The sequence below is a fragment of the Ahaetulla prasina genome, chromosome 5 (genome assembly GCF_028640845.1).
Source record: "Ahaetulla prasina isolate Xishuangbanna chromosome 5, ASM2864084v1, whole genome shotgun sequence".
Classification (NCBI taxonomy): domain Eukaryota; kingdom Metazoa; phylum Chordata; class Lepidosauria; order Squamata; family Colubridae; genus Ahaetulla; species Ahaetulla prasina.
The window spans coordinates 41,041,786-41,061,157 of record NC_080543.1 but is presented as its reverse complement, the minus strand read 5'-3'; the positions used below and the strand labels follow the sequence as shown (position 1 = coordinate 41,061,157).

Below are 19,372 nucleotides of genomic sequence, written 5' to 3'. Positions count from 1 at the left end.
ATAAAATAATAAAATATTTGTGCAGCTTTATTAGATTTGGTGTGTTTCTGTAGTGTTTCTCACAGAGCTGCATGTGGCATTTGTGTGTGTGTGCGCATGTGTGTCATGTTGTGTTTTGTGTGTGTAAAGTGTGAAAGTTGGTTTTTGAGCTATTTGTGGCTTTGTGAGGTTCCTGCTTTTTGCAGGGGCCATTTTGGGTGAAGTGCAGCTGCTTTTACATTGTGTGTGAGTCAGTTGTGTTGTCTTGTGTTGTGTTGTGTGTGTGTAAAGTGTGAAACTTGGTTTTTGAGATTTTTGTGGCTATGTGAGGTTCCCGCTTGTTGCAGGGACCCTTTTAGGTGAAGTGCAGCTGCTTTTACATTGTGTGTGAGTCAGTTGTGTTGTGTTGTGTGTGTGTAAAGTGTGAAAGTTGGTTTTTGGTACCTCTTATTGTTTTGTATACTTTGTTTATTATTTTTATTATTTATTATTATTGGCCACGCCCACCCAGTCACATGACCGCCAAGCCACTCTCACCCAGTCACATGATTGCCAAGCCACGCCCAGTGCCACATGACCATCAAGCCACACCCACAAAATAAGCCACGCCCACAGAACCGGTAGTAAAAAAATTTAGAACCCACCCCTGGTGCTCTTCTAAAGTTCATGCTTTTTCCCCTCCCCTTCTTTACATATATTTATATTTGTGGTCCCTTTGTTCCTTATTTATATATATAGTTCTTTATGTTATACATATTATTTTATCTATATATTACTTTACATACATTATCTGTTTAGTGGCATTTTGGTAATTCTTCTTACTTGCTATTCCTGACCTCTAACCATTTATACCTTTTATTCCATATTAAATAATATTCTGTTTCATCTTTTTCTTTTATGTCTTTTGTTAATTTGTCCATCTCTGCACAATCCAAAACTTTTCTCATCACCTCTTCTTCTTTTGGTATAATGTTACTTTTCCAATTCTGTGCATATGTTATTCTGGCTGCCATTATAATATGTAAAATTAGATATTGTATTTCTTTGGTATATTTTCTGGAGAGTATTCCCAGTAAAAATAATTCCAGTTTCCAGCCTATATGTTGTTCAATTATCTCTTCAAGCCATTTTTTGATTTTTAGTCCAATATTTTTTTGCAGATGTGCACGTCCACCATAAATGATAGTATGTTCCATAAGATTTCTTACATTTCCAACAAATTGGTAATGTATTTGGAAACATCTTGGTGAACCCCCCCAGTGGGAGATGCCATCTATAAAACATCTTGTACTGGTTTCCTTGTATGCTGCTGACATGGTAATTTCACATTTGTTTCCCACAATTTTTCCCAGTTCTCTAGTTCTATACTGTGTCCAAAAATTTTTGCCCAGCTTATCATTGTCTCTTTGACCACCTCATCTTCCATCTTATATCTCAGTAAAAATTTCCATACTTTACTAATTAATTTTTCATCTGTTCCCTGTAAGATTCTATCTAATTCTTGCTGTTCTTTTTGGAAGTCGTGTAATTTTATATCCGTTCTATATTTGGACTGAATTTGTGTGTATATCCATCTATACTCTGGTCTTCCAATTCTTGTTTGGTTTTCAAATTTTCCTGTTCCTTTATCAAATCCTTATACGTATTACTTTATCTGTATCTGTTAAATTTGGATATTTCAACACTTCCATTTGTGGACAAACAATTTGGAATTTTTGTATAATGATTTTTTTCTTGCCAGATCTGTATTAAGGCATTTCTAATTATATGTCTTTGAAAATAACTGTGTGATTTAAACTTTTCATCCCATAGGAACGCATGTCATCCCACTTGTAGGTCGTGTCCTTCTATTTATTTTATTTATTTATTTTATTTTATTAAATTTTTATACCGCCCTTCTCCCGAAGGACTCAGGGCGGTGTACAGCCAAAGTAAAAACAAAGATATATACAGTTTAAAACAACAATTAAAAAGAGCAAATTTTAAAGGCCGATTATTAAAATTTAAATTAAAAAGTTAAAAAATATTAAAAACCCAATTAAAATACATCACTAATTATGCCAGTCCCGCTTTAATGAATAAATATGTTTTGAGCTCACGACGGAAGGTCCGAAGATCGGGCACTTGACGCAGACCGGGGGGAAGTTCATTCCAGAGCGTCACTGCCCCCACAGAGAAGGCCCTACTCCTGGGGGCCGCCAGCCGACACTGTTTGGCGGACGGCACCCTGAGGAGACCCTCTCTGTGCGAGCGTACGGGTCGGTGGGAGGCAAAAGGTAACAGCAGGCGGTCTCGTAAGTACCCGGGTCCTAAGCCATGGAGCGCTTTAAAGATAGTTACCAAAATCTTGAAGCGCACCCGAAAGACCACAGGAAGCCAGTGCAAGCTACGGAGCAGCGATGTCACGTGGGAGCCACGAGCGGCTCTCACATTATCACGCAGCCGCATTCTTGACTAACTGCAGCCTCCGGGTGCACCTCAAGGGCAGCCCCATGTAGAGAGCATTGCAATAATCCAGCCTAGACGTAACCAGAGCGTGAGTGACCGTGCATAAGGCATCCCGATCAAGGAAGGGACGCAACTGGCGAACCAGGCGAACCTGGTAAAAGGCCCTCCTGGCGACGGCCGCCAGGTGTTCATCAAAGACAGCCGTCCATCCAGGAGGACACCCAAGTTGCGAACCGCCTCCTTTGGGGCCACTAACCGCTTTCAACAGTCAGCTGCGGATGCAGCTGACTGTACCGGGATGCCGCATCCACAGCCACTCTGCCTTGGAGGGATTGAGCTTGAGTCTGTTTCTCCCCATCCAGACCCGTACAGCTTCCAGGCACCGGGACAGCACTTGACCGCTTCGCTGGGGTGGTCCGGGTGGAAAAGTACAGCTGAGTATCATCAGCGACAGATGATAACTCACCCGAAACCACTGATGACCTCACCCAGCGGCTTCATATAGATGTTGAACAGGGTGGGCGAGAGAATCGACCCCTGAGGCACCCCACAAGTGAGGCGCCTCGAGGACGACCTCTGCCCCCCTGTCAACACCGTCTGCGGCCGGTCAGAGAGATAGGGGGAGAACCACCGATAAACGGTGCCCCCCACTCCCAATCCCTCCAACCCGCGCAGCAGGGTACCATGGTCGGTGGGATCGGAAGCCGCTGAGGGATCTAATAGGACCAAGGCAGAGGAGCAACCTGTCCCTGGCCCTCCAGAGGTCATCCACCAACGCGACCAAAGCCGTCTCCGTGCTATAACCGGTCGGAAGCCGGACTGAACGGGTCCAGAAACACAGTTTCCTCCAGGTGCCGGGGGACCTGCCATCCACCCCCACTCCCAACAACCTTCCCCACAAAGCGAAGGTTGGAGACTGGACGATAATTACTCAAAATAGCTGGGTCCAGGGAAGGCTTCTTGAGGAGAGGTCTCACCACCGCCTCCTTCAAGGCGGCGGGGAAAACCCCTTCCATCAAAGAAGCATTTAAAACCCCCGGGGGCCGGCCTCGTGTCACTTTGTGAGCACCCACCACTAACCAGGAAGGGCACGGGTCCAGTAAACATGTAGTTGCATGTACCCTCCCCAGCAACCTGTCCATGTCCTCGGGAGCCACAGAATCAAACTCATCCCAAATAACCTCAACAAGACGCGTCTCTGTCGCCCCGCTGGATCATCGCAATCTTGGTCCAAACTATCCCGTTGAACGATTTTATCGTATAGATAACCGTTAAACTCCTCAGCTCGTCCCTGTAAGGGTCATCCCGTCCTCTTGATGGAGGAGGAACGGGTCACCCAAACAGGGCGGCCGGGCGGTTATCTGCCGATGCAATGAGGGTGGAACGAGACGCCGCCTCCCTCATTGCCACTAGGTAGGTCCTAGTAAAGGACCTCACTAGTGTCCGATCAGCCTCGGAACGGCTAGACCTCCAAACACTCTCCAGGCGTCTTCTCCGGCGTTTCATCTCTCTCAGCTCCTCGGAAAACCAGGGAGCCAATTGAGATCTACGCTGGGTCAGAGGCCGCAAAGGCGCGACACGGTCCAAAGCCCCAGCCGCGGCCCGTTCCCAGGCCGCAACCAGTTCTTCAGTCGTGCCGTGGGTAAGATCCTCAGGAAGCGGCCCAAGCTCCGTCAGGAACCTCTCCGGGTCCATCAGGCGCCTGGGACGGAACCAACGCATTGGCCAGAACCCTCTTATTTTTTAGTCCAATCCAATATTTAAGCCAAATTAATGCTGCTGCCTGATAATATATTTCCCACTCTGGTAATGTGAAGCCTTCTTTGTCTTTAGTGTCCTGCATTAGTTTTAATTTGAGCCTAGGTTTTTTCCCCTAGGATATTTTGTAAATTTTTTTTTAGGTCTTCAAAAAATGTTTTCCCTGGTTTTATTGGTATAACTTGGAACAAAAATAATACTCTCAGTATAATAATAATAATAATAATAATAATAATAATAATAATAATAATAATAATAATAATAATAATAATAATAATAATAATAATAATAATTATTATTATTATTATTATTATTATTATTTAATTTGTATGTTCATTTTGATGGATGTAATCCTCCCAATAAGTGATAATTGTAAATTTTTCCAATTTCCTAAATCTTTTTTATTTGTTGTATTATTCTGTCATAATTATCCTCCTTAATTGAAGAACACTTAGCAGTTAGCCAAATACCTAGATATTTTATTTTCTTAGTTACTTGAATATTTGTTTTTTCTTCCAATTCGTTCTATTGTTTTTTGTGTGTTTTTTTGTTATTATTTTTATTTTATTTTTATTGATTTTGAGCCCTGCTGCCTCACCAAATTCTTCTACTTTTTAAATTAATTTTGGTCAGATTCTAATGGTTCTTCTAATGTGAATACTAAATTATCTGTGAATGCTTGGACTTTGTACTCTTCTTTTTTAATTTTTAAGCCTTTTATATCTTGATCCTCTCTAATTTTTATCAGAAGTGTCTCTAAGGTTAGGATGAATAGAAGAGAAGAAAGCAGGCATCCTTGTCTTACTCCTTTGATTATGTCAAATTTGTCAGTAATATTGTCATTCATTATTACTTTGGCTGTTTGGTTAGTATAAATTTTTTCTACCATCTTTTCAAATTCCCTCTCAAATTTCATAATTTTTAGTTGAGTTACAATATATTTCCAATTTAAGTTGTCAAATGCTTTTGGGGCATTTAGAAAACCAGTGCAGCTTGTTTTTCAAGGTATGCTTTGTAATACTTTAGCGTATTCATTATAATCCTCATATTATTTTTTCCTGTTAAGAAGCCATTTTGGTCTGAGTGGATGTGTTTGTTCAAAATTCTTTTCATTCTTTCTGCTATTATCGATGCAAGTATTTTATAGTCCATATTTAATAATGAAATGGGCCTATAGTTTTTGATTTGTTGATGATCTGTATCCTCTTTTGGAAGAAGGGTAGCATTTGGCCTCCTCAAGAGCTTAGTTAAATGTTTCCAATCCTAATGTTTCTTGTGTATTTTTGTATATCTCAACAGGGATTCCATCTGGACCTTGTGATTTGTTATTTTTTTTGTTTTTTCAATGCAACCCCTTATTTTGTTGGGGTTATTGGTCCATTTAGCATTTCTGTTATTTTACTCATATTCACTGTCTCTATACATTGTTTAATTTTATCCTCTGCTCTATCATCTTGGGAATATAAATTTGTAAAGAATGTTTGTATTATTTTCTTTTTTTTCTTCTCTTCTGTATTGAGTCACCCCACTTTCATTTTGTAATTGATGTATTATTCTTTTTCCCTTTTTAGTTTATATGCTAACCAACGTCGTGTTTTGTTTGCGTTCTGAAAAAAAAAAGTTTTGCTAGCTTAATTCTCTGTGCCATTTCTTCTTGCATAGCCAATTAAGTTTGTGTTTTATGATGTCTCTTTTTTCTTTTTTCTTACTATTTTGGGGTTCTTTCTGTAATTTAAACTTAAGTTCTTTCTGTAGCTACTCTTGTTGAAACTTTCTTTTCTTATTTTTTCTAGCCATATATGCTATTGTTAATCCACATATATAAGTTTTTGTGGTGTCCCAGAGGTTTTATAGTGATGTGTCTTTTTTTTAATTTACCATAAAAATAGTGTTAATTCTCTTTCTAACATTTTTCTATATCCTTTATCTTTCAGTAGGTTTTGGTTCATTGTCCACCTCTTTTTCTTTTTCTGGCCTTTCCATTTTATTTTAAATGGATTGTGATCTTCCCAATCGTTAGTTTATCTTTCTATGTTTTCTATCCTGTTTTGCAGTTCTGGTGTCATCCACACCATGGCAATCCGTGACCAAGACTGGTGCTGATATGAATAAAATGTGTACTGGCTATTTGTCCTGTGTGCTCCTCAATGCAAGAAAATTAAGTTCTGATGTCATATCAAAAAGTGATTTTGGTAATATATTTTTCTTATTATTTTTCTTACTACTTTTATAGTCTTTTTTAACATCAACTATTGCATTAAAGTCCCCGATTATGCATATATTTTTATATTCCATTTCCGTTATTTTATTATGTATCTTTTTTAAAAATTGTGTTGATTTTTGTTTGGTGCATATATTGCTGTGAATAATATTTGTTTTTGCTCCATTTGTAACTCTATCATTAAGATTCTACCCTCTTTATCTGAGTATATTAATTTTGATTTTATTCTTTCTTTAACACATTGCGATTCCTCTTTTCTTTTTTTTGGTGCTAGGGTTGTATAAAGTTTTCCTATTTTTGCATTTTCCAGTAGTTTACTACAGAAGCTATTTTTAATAGTGTTCTTGTCCTCAAAAAGTAGTGCCTTAGAGCAGGAAGCTATGTATTACATAACTGAAAGAGATAGCATAGAATGAATGAACTCAGCTATTATCTACATAGAATGAACAAACATCTATGTTTTCTTAACCATAGTAAATATCACCTCTAATAAGTTTATTATCCAATGAACATTTTTAAAGGATCAAGATGCAGAATCCTTTGGGATTTTCTTGTAAATGGCATTGTTGTTGTTGTTATATAAATGCTCAGTAACCGGTTTTTTTTTTCAGTTAGTAAGACATAACCTGTATCAGAAGACACCGAACTATGATCACATGAAAACAGGCACTTTTTCTCAAAGTGTGCCAGTTCTTTATGCTTTCTCTAGTTTTAGTACTAATAATATTTATTACATATTTAGTATTTCATAACACATTGCTCAGTTTTCTTCAGAGTGAAAAGATCTTTCTTACCAAATTTTAAAATAATATTTATTTAATAGCTATTAGGTATGTGGATACAAATTGGTTAACATTCATTCATAATTCTGTACATTAGAAGTTACAAATATTGTTTTCCTCCCAAATGATCAAAATTCTTCTAATTTATTAAAAAAAATGGATTTGTGAGAAGTATGTTCTAAAAAAATCAAATCTTCAGAGATATGCAATACCATAATATGAATATGTCTCAGCAAAGGATGATTAAGCAGGTAGAGTATAGCAGAAGCATTGCGTTGCTATTCTAGAAAATAATGTCATTTTGAGTGACTTAAAGTAATTCTTTAAAGGGCCACTTCAATCTTAAGTGCTCCTTATATAACCCAGTGAAACAAGGGGAATGCCACTGAGACTTTTTGCAATGCTTCTGAAGAGCTCCAAAGAGCCAGATAGATATATGCATATACATTATACATACACGTACATATTTTGGGGAGATGCCTTCGAGTCAGTTTCAACTTTTGGAGAATGCTTGGACATGTCCCTGCAGTTTTCTTGGCAAAGTTTTCAGAAAAGGTTTGTCTTTGCATCCTTCCTAGGGCAGAGAGAGTGGGACTGACCCAAGGTCATTCATCAGTACTTCAGTTTTCCTAAAAGCATCCACACTAATATTTTTTTTTAATGGACAAAATCTTATTAGATATAGTTTTTTTAAAAATCATTATTTTTGTTGCTGTACGATATAATGATGGCAAGGCACTTAAAGAGCCATATCCACAGAGCACTGTATTAAGAGCCATTGTCTTAAACATAGAGCATACTCAAGCTTTGTAAAAGGAGGGGAAAATTCAGAGCTAAAAGAGATTTATCATTAGGTGAAGAGAGTGGAAAAATATCATATTATTCATGTAAATTCATAATATTCAAATGATTCCTCTTACTGAACTGGTTAGGGTGAACTGGGTGAACGTCTACTCTTTCTCAAAACAAAAGAAGGATAATTTGGAATACCTAATTGGGTAAAAAAAGAATTTTAATTTCCAATATTTCTTGTGATATTCCTGATGATCAGATGTGGTATTCATGCACTTTTCTAATTAGCCAAGGGTTTTACCAAATAATCACTTCTTTAGAATATTTTCCTACCTTCACACATTTCAAGTAAATTTCAAGGAAAGATATCATTCCTTGGAAATGAAATGATATCATATTTTTCTTTGGAACAGCTATAGAAAAATTGATGTGTAAGAGAAAGCAATAACATCAGTAATAACTTCAGTTACTTCCACCAATAAACTAAAATGTTAGTTCTGTTAGTAGAAATGGGGTATGACACACAAAACTATTGCTAAAAGAAGTATTGTGAGACAAAAATTAGGAACAAGTTTTTCAATTATACCCTCAAATGTGGCCAAGAAGGTGCAAATCTGAAAGATCATGTTTTAAACTAGTCAACATAGGAGGTTGACACATCTGCTTAATTTTAGCATCATATCCACATTAACCTTTGCAAATTGTGTTCAATATCTGAACTAAGAATAAAGGATCTGTGCAGATAAGGAAATGGGCGAAGGCAGGGTGGTGTCAATAAATGTTAACATCCTGTGAATAGATGTCAACATGTAATCAAACCTAATTTATTGATCCTGTCATCTTCATTGGAAAGTATACAACTGTTTCTCTACTTTCATTAAGCAGATACGGTATTTTAAACCTTCCTCCTGACATTTTATATTGAAATAGACAAAAGGGTGTTCTTACAAATTGCAGTCATCTATTAGAACAAGAAAGGCAGAAAGCAGAAAATTTCAGAATGGAAGAAGAGATGCTTTTAATTAAAACATCTTAATTCTTTTCCTAATTTTCCTAATCACAGATTTAATTTAGCATGGGTTTTATGTATCTTTCAATCACCACTTTTTATCTTTTTGAAAATAACCATTTCAAGGGTAATCGCTATGTTTTGGGTTCTCCGTTTGTCTATATTTGGTCTACATTAAAAATTATTAATGCTTGACAGCTGATCCACATTTATGAGGTCAAAATATAAATAATTTAATGTTATAATTCTATTCTAAGGGAAGGTGCAATAAAGCATGCACTAATAGAGTTTGTAATGGCTTCTTTCCTTGTATCAGGTTCCTAAAACATGATGTTTATACATGGAATATGGGTCTGGACTCACACTAACACTGTAGGATATAAAATGTTTATTTTTTTCTGTACAGCTTTATTAGATTGGATATTTTGTTTTTCACATTCCAGTGCTGACAAGCTAACATTATGATATATTAATATATAGTTAACATAAAATGCTGTTTTATACAAGGGACATATTATTTAAGCATCAGGAAAGTTATGTATCATCTAACTAAAAATGTCTGGAAATGATCTGGGACTTATGCAAATAGTACAGTCTACGAAGTCAATTCATGCCTACCTGAACTAATGAAGAATAAACAGTATTTTAAAATCATACAGTCCAGTTAGTGTTCACGAGATTCAAATATTTTAAAAATATGCCTTGCAATTTCTGTTAGTAAATGTATCTGAAACATTAAAAACAGATTCATAGCTCAAACTCTTTTCATTTCATTCATCTAATTTTATTCTTTCTGTTTCTATATCTTAATTTTAGTTCCTTGAAATAGACTACAATTTTAAGGCTTTAGCTACAAAACACAAACCTCATTACCAGCTATCACAAGTGTGAATGGAACTATTCAGGGAAATTATAGCAGGAAGCCAGTCTTCAATGTATAGAGCATTTTAATAATCTTGAAGTACAGTTAATGAGACTGCTGGGGGCTTCCTAATACATGTAACATTTCTTCTCATCTTTGAAGTATTATTATGCTCTGCAGTCATTTAATGGATAATTTTCACTGACAGTAGTTGAAATGAAGAATCTCAGTTTGAACCTACCAGAAGTTGGAAGGGAGCTAGAATTGGAAGGGACAATTTAAAATTCTGAATCCAAGTGCCTGCTTAGTGCCGAAATCCCAATTAAACCATACTTTTCTTGAATACTTCCAATCAAGACGACTTCATCTTTTCCATAAATTTCCACTGCACTGATATAATTGTTAAATATTTGCCTTCAGGTAACTTTAGACCATTATTTCACATTGTGAAATTGCTTGATAATAAAGAACTGGCCATGATACGTATCTGCATCAATCATTGTATGATGTCCTTCTTATCAGGCCTCTCTTTTCACTAAAGATGCTTATTTTTTTACCAGCTTCTATTCTATTAATTATAAAGCATCATTTCCACCAGCCCAATCAACTTCCTAATTCTTTCTTTTTAAGATATCATTCTATTCTCAACAGTGCTTGAGTCTATGGTTTGTTTGACTACTCATGGACAACTATTTTTCTATTGCTAATTTTGAAAAGTTACATCATCAAGGTCAATTCAGAATTTTGTTCTACAATCAGAAAAATTACCACAAATGCCATACTCTGCAAATGATACCTATACTATTCACCTGTTTCAGTAATTACTACCTATGCTAATTAACACACCTACACACACATACTTCATGTTCCAAATATACATTGAAAGTAGCTTAAATATAGAAAAGAACGAGAAGACCTTGATTTCTACTCATACAACATAGGAATGTCAGCTTTCATGCTGGGTGAGGAATTCCGAAATTTGTAGTCTAAGTTCCTGGAGAAGACCAGATTGTGGAAGACTGGATTATAGACAATGTCAATTAATAGTCACTATGAGTGTATGAACCAGTTATGATACAACTGAATAAGGCATTTCAACTCATGGAAGTGTGGTGGTGTTTTCCTCTCAACACAGTAATAGGCAGTATGGAAAATGCTGTGCTCTAGTTCCTAAAGAACAGTGAGGCAAGGCAGATACAGGTGAATAATAGAGGCAGAGGTGAGTTTTCTGTTAATCTCTTTGTGTCCATTAACAGTAGTTCTCTCCTGATGAAAACTAACTGGTTATCATTTCAAAGAGTGAAGTTTCAATTAAGTGAAGTGCAACTTCAGAGATACACAAGTCCAAACAGCCACCTTAACTTTCTTAACTGTGCTGTGATTTCAGTAGAGCCTGTGTTGAATTAATCTTCACAAGGAGAATATTATTTTACATTGTATTATCATGGAGACCATCACAGACTTCACAGACAATCTATTATCTATTATAAGATTGTGATGCAAGGAATTCAAGATACAGCCAACTCTTAAAAGGATTTTAAAAAAAATTGTCCGTAAAAAAATTCATTAGCAAGTTTTTTTATAAGGCTGTGCCAAATAAATTAGAACATTTGGTAATAATTAAAGAAAGAAAGAAAGGGGGAGTGCAGAACATTTTTTCTTACTTTGGAGAATGACTAAACATAACGGATATAGTGAATAACCTCTGGTCTCTTCATCTTTAACCCAGTCTTCCTCACAACTTATAGATCCAGCTTCCAAGTTTGACAAGGTAATTCCAGACATTATGCTGTATGAGAAGTGAATAGTTATTCCTTCTCATAACATAGAACAAATTTTACAACAAAGTTTTAAAACAATGCAGAAATTATTTTTGATATAGCCAACAGTAAGAATTCTCAATGATCAATAAAAACATTTGGTATCTTTCTTTCTTTCTTTCTTTCTTTCTTTCTTTCTTTCTTTCTTTCTTTCTTTCTTTCTTTCTTTCTTTCTTTCTTTCTTTCTTCTTCCTTCCTTCCTTCCTTCCTTCCTTCCTTCCTTCCTTCCTTCCTTCCTTCCTTCCTTTCTTTCTTTCTCTGTCTCTGTCTCCCTCATTGGGAAATTATAGCTCTGCTATGAAGCAGAGCAAATAGAGTATGGTCAAAACATCAATATTCCTAAAGGGCCTCAGACAGAAAATGAAACTTAGTGCACACAACATTGTTAATATGTATTCTTCCTATCTTTTATTCTTTTGATGTCGTTATTGAAAGGTAGCTTAAGACTTTAGAGGCAGAAGATAACATATACCATGTTTCTCTGAAAATACAACCTATCCCAAAAGTAAGTCCTAGCTTGATTTTTATACATGCACCCAATATAAGTCCTATCCTCCCCCAATAATCCCTAATTAAGACCCTGCCCACTCCAGGGTGTATGGTAAAAATTAAGCTAGGGTGCAGATGGGGTGTGGTAGAGCTGCCCTATTACTTACCTATGGACAGTTGCAGCCCGGCCTTGCACACCCTGACACCTGCCTTGCTAGCCCATTTCTTCTGCAGCTGTCAAGGCCTACAAGGCTTTCCTGAAGGCCTCTGTAGCTGATAACAGAGCTCCAGATCAACCCAAAGCTCTGTTATTGGCTGCAAAAGCCTTGCTGGCCTCAGAAAAAGTTCCTGAAGGCCTCTGGCAGCAAAAAGGAGGCAGGAGGGATGCATGCAAGGCAGGTGAGTCAGTGGATAACAACCCCTTCCCAAAACACCTGGTGCCTTGGTGGCAAAAAGTATAAGACAGTATAAAACATGGGTACAAATATTTTCACCACATAATCTAATCATGATCACCTACATTTATATATTATTTTATCATAAAAAAGAAAAAGAAAACATCTCCAGTGTTATTATGGATGACAAAATATGATATGATATTCTTAATATAATGGAAAATTCTATTAAAAAGAAAGTCTTCACATTTATAAAGTTAATCAGGATAATTGTGTTCTCCCTAAATCTATTTTTAAATTGGTGGATATTACCACATTTTGTGATGGAAAATTCTGTATTTTAACTATATGTCATGTGAAGACTTTCCTTGTTTTTTGTTGTCTAACCTGATGATGTTCCTATTCAGGAAGGAAGGAAGGAAGGAAGGAAGGAAGGAAGGAAGGAAGGAAGGAAGGAAGGGAGGGAGGAAGGAAGGATACTATCTGAAATTTAGGCATTTCTTGTGTACATTTTTGGCCTAAATTAGAAAGCCCATATTTTAACTATATATTAAATATAATTATATAATATATAATATTGCCTGGCTATATTTATAATATAGGGTATTGGAGTCCCAGTCACAATATTAGCAACTTGTAATCTTAAGAATGAAGAAGTATGCATACAGGGTTTTTTAAAATAAGAAATTAGCATATAACATTTATATAATTTGTTAGCTTAACCTAGCATTGTAAGTTATCAAATTTAGGACTTTATAGATGCACTCATTTGCTATTTCAATAATTATTGAACCATTGCCTATAGGTTTACATGACTAATAGTAGTATTATTAGCTTGATCTGGGACAAAACCTTTGCTGTTCCCAGCCCTTGTTTATTAATATGCAGCCAAAAACAATATAATTAATGATTCACTGATTTAGAAATATTTTCTTTTTCAGATTACATGCAATTTATTTTATCAGAGGTCACTCCAGGGCAACTTTTAATTTATCACAGTTAGCAAGTAATTTGATACAAAAGAAAGAAGGTTGAGGCAAAAGATGTTGGCTGTCCTGTCTGAGCAGAGTCAAATTCTAATTTTTATTATAGCTCAAAGAGAAGGATGAATTCAGAAGAATTCCAAACCTTTTCTGAAATAAATTGATTGGTAAAATAGCCTCAAGGAACCCATTTAACAAATCACCTTATTTATGAAAAAGCTACAGTCTATAGAGAATATATATATTTGTGCGTGTACGTGTGTGTATGTATGTGTATATGTATGTGTGTGTGTATCTATATGTATACACAAATTCAAATACAGTAAGTACACACACCTACACCCACAGCCACACACATACAATTATCAGGTACCAAGGAAAATAGTTTTGCAACCAGTATTTCTATAAAAACAGTGCTCCTATTTATACATTGTTCTGCCTCAAGCATATCTACTTTTTTAATACTTGGAAAAAATAAGTTTAAGTTGTTTTGAATGGATTTTTTAAAAAATAATCCATTGTATTCTAAGAGTCATTCTAACAATGATACATAGATGTTTAAAATTTTACAATGACTACATGAAGTATTTCACAGAGTGCTGAAAAAAAATTGGAAATGGAAAAGGCAAAGGATAATTAATCATTAAAATATTTTATTATCTTTTGAAAATTCAACTGTTATGTATTTATTTAATGAGATACCATCAATATTTACAGAGTTCTTCAGTTCCTCAAAGCAACAACGTAGAATTTTGAACAACTGTTAATTTAATTATTTATTAATCATGCCCCTACATTTATTAAATCAATCATCTAATGATCCTATGATCCCAATGGCAGAATCCTAGAGCCCACTGAATAATCTCAAGCAAAGACACAGAGTTCTAATACAGAGAGATGCATACCATCAACTCCATCAGTTCTCTAAGGAAAATGGTTAGACTTTTCCTAATCTTATTATTCAACCTTAACAGACCAAAAATGGGGGAAAGACAAGGTAGGATGGGGAAAGCTTTATGTCAAACACCTTTAAGGATCTACAGTGCCTCAGATCAATGAAAACATTAGACTATCTTTGATCTGATTTAGCTTATTTCCCTTCACTTATTTAATGAAAAGGAAACTAATTTCATTTAATAAGAAAAAAAGAAAACTAAGAGTAACCCTCAATTTACCACTACGATTGAATCCAATGTTACTGCTGCTAAGTGAGACATTTGTTAAGTGACTTTAGCACCATTTTATGATCTATGTCACAGTTGTTAAGTGAATCACTGCAATTGTTAAGTTAGTAATAAGACCTTTAGTTGAATCTGGCTTCCCCGTTGACTCTGCTTGTCAGAAGGTTAGAAAAGGTAATCACATGACCCCAGGACATTGTCATTAATATGGGCCAGTTTCCCATATTGTAAGGGTTGTAAGCATAAGTCATTTTTTTCATTGCCATTGTAATTTTGAATGGTCACTCAATGAACTGTTGTAAGTGAATTCAATTAGTAAACCAGTCACTTCCAATCTGCTAGCCAGTTTCTTTACAATTTCAACCTGAGTTAATCTGATACTAAATTTCTTCCATACATGGACATATATTTGTTTGATGAAGTAAGCCCTTTTTAGGTGTTCTGCTATCCATAACCCTTATTGCTGATACAACTCTTGTTCTGATATAATTAGCTTCAATGTATTTACTGATATCTGTCTGACAAGAGTGTTTGTTGTATAGTGGTGATTTTATTTAAGCCAATCTCAATGCTGTCAATAGAGAGCTTTTGTTCAATATTTGTGTAGATTAAAGCTCAGGTTATGATAGCAATAAGGATTCCTAACTCAAAGTATGAAATTAAAAGAATTTGGGTGTTATCTATATAATGCATGATAAAAAGGAATACTTTTTAGCAATAAGTATAATAGTAGTAGTTAAATATATAAGCAGGGTAAGCTTTTAAATCAAATAGCAGCTCACTGAAGGCAAACAATTGCTTACTTGCAATCCAGCAGTTTTGGAGTTCCAGCAATCTTTCAAGTCAGAGGACAGAACTGCTTGCTGTGATATATTGTAGGGTTGATGCTTGAATTACCAAGCCTTCACCTCAAAAGACTTGAACAACAGTTTCTATTTGTCTGCAACTTCATCTTCTAGCAATTGGATTAAACTCCAGCACCATTAAATGGTATCATATTAAACCCTACTCTCACCATATTATTTAGTGAAATCAGCTTTTCTTCAGCATTTGCACAATTAACAGTAGATAAATAAAAGTTTGTATTATGGTACTGACTCATATGGTAGCTAGCATGGCTCAATGATGAATGTCTTCAGAGAAGTCAATATCATTAAATGTTTATCTGGGTAGCAGTGAGTCACCTGAAATTCTCTTGTCATGAACACGCCAGATTTGTAATGCCTGAATGGGTCTTCTGAATGTAACAGACCCAGCAGAGAGAACAATATCATGAAAACTGGACCATGAAGAATGATCATAGCTTATATAAAAATAACCACACAGTTTGTTTTACTGTACATAGCTACTGGTGAAACAATATTGGGTGAAGATAAAGGGAAGTGGTAACCATATTCCTCTAGTAGCCTAAGATGAAGCCCAGCAATAAAATATCTGAAGTGTTTAGGAATCTTAGGAGAAAGCTCTATACATCTAAAATTAGCCATATGGATTTTTTTTACAGTGTAGAATGAATTTGTTTTAAGTCAATTTAATCAAGATATCAATATATTTTTATATAACACTATGGAATATTGCTTGCAGTTTAAGGGTATAATTTTAATTACAATTGTTAATGAATCTATAGAGTAACAAAATGCTAAGACTAGTCTTGAAGATAACATAGATGGCTGCAGATCTTAGCATTCAAAAAAATCTGCTTGCTAGTAATGTTCCAGTTACATTTCTGTACTATTTCTGAAAATACTTTTGGTTGTGCTTCTTAGCAATGAGACAAGAAAGAAGTTAAGACAAGTCAACTATTTATGAAGTTCTACCTGACATCTTATATTTGTATTTATGTACTTATGTAAATGCAGACAAAATTAATTCTGATTTGATAGTTTTTATGCTGAGTATATTGGTAAGCATAAATATGAACAAACTAAATCTGAAGTTGCAAAAGCAAATCACCTGGGATAAACACAGGGTATGTATGTCCTCTGTGTGTGTGTGTGTGTGTACATTCACACAAAACCACATATCTCTGGCATCTAGTATGACAACAAATAGCATGCAAAAGTTAGCTTAATTAAAGCTAAATCCTCAAAACCCTAAAATGTAAGGACACTCAAAATAATAGAATTTATCCCTCCCTCCCCCCCTCCCTCCCTCCCTCCCCATTTTTATCATACTATAATTTTCAATTGCACATGACATATAAATTCCACCATATCATTAGCTCTTCTCCCTATACATAAACACAAATGAAACACCTACTCACACCCATAGGTGTAGTACAGGAATTGCCTGAAAAGCTAATGAGATGTCATGCATTTAGAACAAGGACTCTGCAGATCAGGCAGTGGCTAGTAGATAATTGTGCTTCTCTGTACTTAAGCTAAACATAACAACATGGGAATCATACATGGATAGTAAAATACAGATAAATTGAATCAATGTTTTTTGTTTGTAACACAAGGATTCAAAGATGCCACTAGTCACTCCACTTTGTAAACTAGATTTTCAGGGTAAAGATTGGATTGATTTATAAGGACAATCCATTTCTAGTAAAATTAGTATCTGATGCCAAAAATGTATTAAACTCTTCCATAGTATGAAAGTCTGATCTTTTGTTGAGAATAATTTTGGCTATTAAATTACAAAATCTATAAATAATCCTTTCAATTTAAAAAAAGAAGAAGAAACTGCCTTCATCTTTAATTGCAGGAGATTGATATTTTCTTTTAGATTAGCTATATGTCTGCTTAAGCATTCTTGTTCATAGGCAAGTAAAAAGGTTTTACTATACATGGCTGTATATTATTTTGAAGATTAGACACATATTTGGATGTGTGAATTTGTAAATATAAACATATTTAATTTCCTGCAGGAATAGAATTTTGCACTTGAACAAATCAATAATAGTTCATTTGTTGACATTCTGTGGTTTTCCTGTCAGCATAAGTGTCCACAGATCATTAAGTAGTAACAAGATTAGTTACCATGATATTCCCCAAAGAAGAAAAGCAGGGTCAAGAATGAGTCCAAGGACACCACTTATTAAAATGATTATGCAGGTAAAGCAAAAGATAAGCTTTTGATTTGCCCAGATCTCCTAAGTGCTGTTCTATTGTACTCAACCAGCAGAGATGATCCTTTAAGCTCTCATCTGAACAGATTTGGAAACCCAGAGGTGTTTTAGATAGACTATTGGATCATAAAACATGATCTCTATGCCTTAATTTCCTTTTACAGGTGTACAGTAAGGACAAAGAAGAAATAAAATCTTGCATATTTATATAGTGTTATTTAAATAGCACTCTCTTTGTTTATATTATTATTTTCAAGTGATCATGTCTGTGACCAAGGCCAAGATTCATTGAATGTCAAATACATGCATACTCAGGGGCTTTAAAGGAACTGTAAGAGCTTCAGGCTCTTGGCGGGCCTCATAAGCCCTATATAGACAGCAATATCAATTCCTTAAAAGTACAATACAATTACCTCAAACAGAGCAGAACAGAACAAAAAGAATTGGAAGGGACCTTGGAGGTCTTCTAGTCCAACCCTCTGCTCAAGCAGGAGACCCTATACCATTTCACTGGTGGTCCAATTTCTTCTTAAAAACTGCAAGTGCACCCACAACTTCTGGAGGCAGGCCATTTTGACACAAAAGTGACAATCCAGTGAAAAACAGCTTTCCTTGATTTCATGATTAAGAAAAATAAAATAAAATCCAGGCATAGGAACTGTCTTTCAGATTATATTCGGATCATCCCACTTAAAGCATATTTCCCCTTATTTTAAGTTTTTAAAACTCCATTCATCTATGACAATTAGGTACACAAAGAAACACAAGCTTTGAACCAGAAGTGTAAGCTCGAAGTCCACATTTTTGTTCTGTTTACCAGGACTTACCTGAACAAACCAAGAATATTTAGATAAGCTAAAATGGAGAGGGCATTCCTTTCAAAGCTTCATTGAGTTTAACATAGCATTGTTGGTTTGGTCTGGGCCTGAGAAAGCTTTGAATTAATGCTGAAACTTAACTTCCTTTCTACCATGCATGAGAATGTTTTCCCCTCCATCTGTCACTTAAGTGGGGCAAATCAATTGACACTGCCAGATGAGACAGAGCGACCATTCCATTAGCCCATGAAAGGAACAAGTGATCCTTTTATGCCTATGGGAATTGTCTTCCCCGGCAACTACTTTGCAGACTTACAGAACCTGCTTTTTTTTGCACATTAAATAATATTCTTTATCATTCCAGCTATTACCCTTCCCACTCCCAACAACTCCCTTTCCCTTTCTTCCTCCCTTTCTTTTACCTTGGTTGCTGGAAACATGACTGCAGACTCCCAGGCATACCAGGAGCAGCACCAAAGGAAAGAACAGGTTACATTTCCAAAGGAAGCCCCTCATTTCACTGCTGTCCATGGCTGGGACCTCGGACCTTTCTCCTGGTCCCACACGGGGACTGAGGATGTCAGGTTCTTTGCCTGTCCGGGCTAATAAGCAGCGTGGAAGCCCTGAGGGAAGGAAGAATCAGGTTCGCAGTTGTTGCTAAAGCTGAAGAAATAGCAAAGTGGGGGGAGGATGTAGTGGGGTGGGGAAAAAATTGCCCTGAGAAGAGCTTCCTTCGCCTCTAAAACAGTGGCTGGAGGGCAA

The 19,372-nt window shown here is 35.9% G+C and overlaps 1 protein-coding gene across 1 annotated transcript in view; it reads right to left on the bottom strand.

Annotated features, from left to right (window-relative positions):
- EPHA6 (EPH receptor A6) overlaps window positions 1–19,141 on the bottom strand; it is a 512,200-nt gene extending 493,059 nt beyond the window's left edge. Inside the window, exon 1 of the mRNA XM_058185714.1 lies at window positions 19,033–19,141. Within this exon, the coding sequence (XP_058041697.1) occupies window positions 19,033–19,141 (109 nt within the window). The remainder of the gene's footprint in view (window positions 1–19,032) is intronic.
- Window positions 19,142–19,372: the final 231 nt, after the last annotated feature.